This window comes from Cicer arietinum, chromosome 3 (genome assembly GCF_000331145.2).
Source record: "Cicer arietinum cultivar CDC Frontier isolate Library 1 chromosome 3, Cicar.CDCFrontier_v2.0, whole genome shotgun sequence".
Taxonomy (NCBI): Eukaryota; Viridiplantae; Streptophyta; class Magnoliopsida; order Fabales; family Fabaceae; genus Cicer; species Cicer arietinum.
Window position 1 is genome coordinate 46118624 of NC_021162.2, and position 5431 is coordinate 46124054.

At 27.9% G+C, this 5431-nt stretch overlaps 1 protein-coding gene across 1 annotated transcript; it reads right to left on the reverse strand.

Annotated features, from left to right (window-relative positions):
* Positions 1-3373: 3373 nt before the first annotated feature.
* LOC101491534 (uncharacterized) lies at positions 3374-4859 on the reverse strand. Its single transcript, XM_004514176.3, has 2 exons — positions 4603-4859; positions 3374-3968 (listed from the first exon to the last, which is right to left on the reverse strand). Exons 1-2 carry the CDS (start codon positions 4698-4700, stop codon positions 3695-3697), a joined length of 372 nt encoding a protein of 123 aa, XP_004514233.1. The 5' UTR covers positions 4701-4859; the 3' UTR covers positions 3374-3694.
* Between the last annotated feature and the right edge of the window lie 572 nt (positions 4860-5431).

Consider the following 5431-nt stretch of genomic DNA (forward strand, 5'->3'; position numbering starts at 1 on the left):
ATGGGTGATTGTGTTTGTGCTTTTCTGTGTAGCTCAAAGAAGCAACCTATTATCATACTTTCAACATGTGAGTTAGAGTACGTGACAATGACATCATGCATTTGTCATACCATTTAACTATCGAGATTATGGAAGGAATTTCATCTGCCATATAAGGAAGCTACAATATTTGTACAGACAAAAAATTTGCACAAGAAAAAGATTTAAGAGAAAACATTGTCAAAAAAGGTGAGCTTAAATATGTGAAGATTCAAGATAAAATTGCAAATATTTTCACAAAGCAATTGACCTTTGAAAACATTCAAACACTGCAAGCCATGCTTGTAACGAAGAAGAAAATTTCATATTAAGGCGAAAAACGTCATTAAAAATTTGAAATTCAATAAATCTATAATTACTTAAAATTTCTATGTAAGAATCTATAGGTGTCTTAATTACAGAAAAAAATGTAAAATGTATCTAAAAGTATGTATTAATTAAAAAGCTCCAAAAACTGTGTATAGAATAATCTATTTGTATTTATAAATATTTTCTTGTACTTGATATTTGACATAAAAAAAATAAAAAAAATTGTGATTTTTCTCTTAGAAATGATCACTCAAACAAAAGTGAGCCTCTCCACATAATCACTTAACAATAGAGTTACTTAACATCTTACAAGTCTCTCTATATTTATAGATATGGCATGACTCTGTAAATATATGTAGCTTTGTGCGTATTAATTTTCTTTCATTTCAAAATACTTTCACTTCATAATAGTGGAATTCTCCAAAAACTTAGAAATTTCAAGTGATTTCCCAACACTAACCGGCTAATCAGCTTATTAAAACTGTCTCTGTTATAAAGAAAGAGCAATCAAAGGTACGAAAAAGTTGAGACAAACATATGTATATAAAAAGATTCAAAAAGTTGTTAATTAATGCTTATTACTAGCTAGTAGTTGCATCATGTGTCTAGAAAGTTAAAATTAGAATTATATTATTAACCGAATGATACTATAATAGTTTTTTTGGTGTTTGCCGGAAAGTGTGAAGATTTAAAATATATATAAAAATATATGAGCATTTTACCTTTAATAGTTAACAATGAAAATATTCGGTTGGTATATTGATTTAAATGATAGCATTGAAGAATGAAAAATGACTCATAAACTTGCATGTGGAATGAGCATTATTGCATGCTTAAATATGTGTTAGATCCTACATTTGGAAAGTTGCTTGTAAGTTGGGACAAGGAAAGGTAGAGGGGATGAAGGGAAGGAAGCCAAGGAAGCATGTGACTCATCTTGATGATTGATTAGAAAGAAAGGAAAGTGTGGAACACAAAGGAGACCACTACTTGGGTCATCATGTGTTTTTTCTATAACCAGTTAACTTAACCCCCAAATTAGGAGGATCACATGAATTTGAGACAAAAATATGAATGAATAGAAAGAGATGATGTAGTAGAGAGATAACCAACATGATTTGACATATACTTAAAAGATAATACACATACTCTATTAGAGAGAGATAACTAACATGATCTCTCAATCACTATTAGAAGATGTTAAAATAACATGGAGGATTAAAAAGAATTATTAAATTTAATATAATTTTTTTATAAGTAAATTCAGGCACTTGTAATTAGTTCAAAAAAATTAAATTTGATTATCAAATTTGATTATCAAATTTGATATTTCTAACAATTATAAATTAAATATGAATTTTATCTTTTTCTATCTCAAACTTTAATTGCTATTTTAAAATTTTCTAATAGTATATTGATTAAAAGAAATAAGTTTCAAACTCTCTAAATAGAAAAAGAATTTCTATTATTGTTCTATTGTGCTAATACACTATAGAATAGTTATAGAGGATCTAAATTCAACAAGTGATAATAAGAAAACATCCAAAAGAGAGGGATAGTTTTCGATGAAAAAAATTATTATAAAGTTTTTAGCCAAAAGTGACACAATCTAAAATTGTTAGGGCAAATTTAGAGAATCTCTAATTGTCTATTTCCTTTTTTTCTTCCTTTTATTTCACATGAAACTGTAGATGATTTGGCCTTTGTATATATTTTTATTACTGGCACATAGATTTCATCTCTTTGTTGTCACTTCATAAGGTCCCCAACAAGGTAGGAAGCTTACATGAAGGTCAAGACAAAGATATAACATAAGGAGATGAAAGTGAGAGATTTTATCCAAAGTGAAAAAAATAAAAAAATTAGGTGAAACTATTTAGAAGGAAAAGGTGAAATTAATAATTGTCCACTTTAAAAAGCCCAATGAGAAAGTATTTGTTGGTTTCTAATAAATGGGTAGAACAGGCACAGTGAAGGAGGCCCTGTCATTGTGTACTTTGGAGATAATTCACAAACTAGGGGTCAACACTGTACAAAACAATTGTGAGGAAAAATATCACACAAGACATTAATGTATGGTCTACAAACAACCACCACAACTAGAAACTCTACTTCATCTACTCTTGTAAAATCTTTTTCCACTCACTTTTTTTTTTTCTCCATCTATATATAATATATTAATTAAAGAAAAAGACATACAAGAAAAATTTATGAGTAGACTTTGACCTATTTTAATAAGAAATGGTTTCTTGGGATTTCCAGGTACTTAGGTTATATTTTTTTATAAAAAAAAGTCATACTTGGTAACAAATTAAAAAAATAATATTATAAAAGTTTTATGCTGAAAAAATTATATTATATTTTTTAAAGTGTTGAATGTACTACTTTTAATACTATATTTTTATATTTGGTGTTTTATCAAATGTGCTTAGGGCACTTTTTAATATTTTTTAGAAAAAAATATTTAAAAATTTAAAGAAAGAGAATGAAGGGATAATATTTACCTTGGAGCTTACGTGGTGAAAATCCTCCACTTCTAATTAAAGAAGTCCTTCAATTTCATTGACATGGACAATAATAGAGAGGGCCTAGCAATTAAAGGTCTTCAATGAATATCTGCAACAAGTTATAAAGAACAGGATTCTAGTACTATGTAATCTTCGCCCGAAAGCAAACTCATGCATTCAATTCACCCAAGAAGATTCAAGTTATTAATTACTAAGAAAACCCATAAAAAAGATGAAGAAAAAACACTTTTATAATTAATTTGCTTTACATTTTTTACCGTACAAAATAAATTTTAAGATTTTTTATATTAGTAATTATGTTTGTCAATTTAATTAACCTTTGCGTCTTGAAGTTGAATTCCAATAAAATATAATTTTTCTAACATTTCTCATGCAAGAAACCTTTTTCATGTCATGTGTATCATGCATTACACTCAAAAAATTTAAGAAAATGAAACGAATGAAAAATCATATAGCTAGTTTGTTTTTTGTGGAACCTATATTTGCGAATGGTAAACTATAATAATAAAATATATATGTGATTGAAGAAAGAAATATTTATAATTGGTCAAATAGAAAGAAAGTGGAGATAAGAGCTTGAAACTTATGACATAGATTGAGGGACTACTAGATATTAAAGTTACATAATTTTATTATTCACAACTTGCTGAAAAGCCACTCAAAACAAAAGAAGTTGAGAAGAACACTCAAAAGAAACACACTCTTTGTTGCAAACCCACTACACGCTATAAACACAAAATACATCTTCTTCTTAACACAAAAGTCACCTATTTTTCATCATCATCATCTTCATCTTCTTCTTCACGATTTCCCTATATCTAACACATTACATCCTTAAGAAGCTTGTACCTACGTGTGGCGGTTCTAGGCGACGGAGAGGGACTCTTCCCTTTCTCTGAGCCGCCACTATCTTCCCGATCATGTTGCTTCACAATTTTTTCAGCAGAATAATCCGAACGATTTGCGACGATCTCGTTACCGGTCATCGGTTTCTTTGAGTTGGAGCCAATATGTCTTGGATTCTTCTCTTCACTTTGGCACCAATCGCACAGTTGTATCTCCTGTAATTCTCCATAGTAGTTGCTACAATACCTGAAAACAACGTTAATTAAACTCTAAGCTTAATTCACACCTAATAATATAATAACACAAAACACACTCTTAATAGAAATATATACTATATATCTCCCATAACCCGTCGAGTTCAAGAAAGAAGTTTAACAAACAAGTCTCGAGTTCAAACCTGATAAACTACTAAATCGCTAATTTACTAATAATTGTCAATAAGTAATCAACATAAAAGTTAAAAAAAATATTTACACATGATTAAGATCTAGGGGCTTAAGAACTAAACCCAAAAATCTAATCTAAACAAATTAAATTGGTTTTTTGTGTATTTTCAAATTAAACTAGATTAAACAAATTCCACTTCTATTAATTTGGATATTGACTTCACGTAACTTAAAATTGATTAGTTGAAACTCAATGATGATAATAAAATATTGAATTACTACTCCAACATAAAATATATACAAAATTAATATTTGTTAATGTATCTGGTTTGTTATAAAATTAGATACATGAACATTTGAAATACTATTTTATTTTCTGCTTATATTTTATTCTACAAGAGAATATATACATGTATCATTTATGTATGATAACATGTATGTTTATATGATGAAGATCGAAAAGAAAAAAAGAAATAAGAGAAAGTGAAACATACGAGTGTTGAAAGCGGTGGTTACATTTGTTGCAGCGGAAAAGCTTGTCAAGGAAACCAACGTCACCGCACATGCAGCAAACGGTTTGATGATCCACCATTCTTATGGTGACGTGGCTGTGAGTTGTGACGATAGTGAAGAGAAAGAGGGGAAATTTGGAAGGTGTGTGAGAGAAAGAGAGATGCAAAAGATGAAAGAAAGAATGTGATCACTGAGGTAAGAGAGAAGCTAACTCAATAACAAAGAAAAAACAGAGAGAGAAAGAAAGTTTATACTTTATATATACACACAAAAAAGATTCAACAGTGCGTATTAAAGTCGGCGTCAATTTTTTAAACGTTTTTTATTTTGTATTTTGTATGTCTCTCAATATGTAAAATGAATTTTTTATGTATATTATTAAATGTTTTTTATTCTAATTTTTTTATATGTTTATCTAATATTTTATTTTTTCCATTACATTTGTTTATTTCTTTCCAACTCAGGGAGTCTATGAATTGTTTGGGTGTTCATTAATATTTTTCTTTTAATTTATTCTTTAAATTTAGAGAATTTTTAAGTATTAATAAATAAATCAAATATACTTTTTTTCAAAAAACTGTGAACAATTTATCTTTTTCGAATTTTAAGTTTGGATAGAGTATAGATGGCTGATTTTAATTTTTAATTGTTTGTAGATAATGTAAGTATATATTTTTTAAAACAAACTAGATATGACCTACCTTTAACCCAAAATTAATTACAAATTTAAATAATTTTTTTGTTACATGAAAATTTATATTATATGAAGAATAAATAAATATATTTTTTGTAGAAAAAAATATTTAAATA

What these genes read in the sequence shown, in the direction of transcription:
- LOC101491534 (XM_004514176.3), bottom strand. Translation starts at nt 4,700, where the DNA reads ATGGTGGATCATCAAACCGTTTGCTGCATGTGCGGTGACGTTGGTTTC. An exon ending in AACCACCGCTTTCAACACTC is followed by an intron (nt 3,969 to 4,602) that starts GTATGTTTCACT and finishes CGTTGTTTTCAG; the next exon opens with GTATTGTAGCAACTACTATG.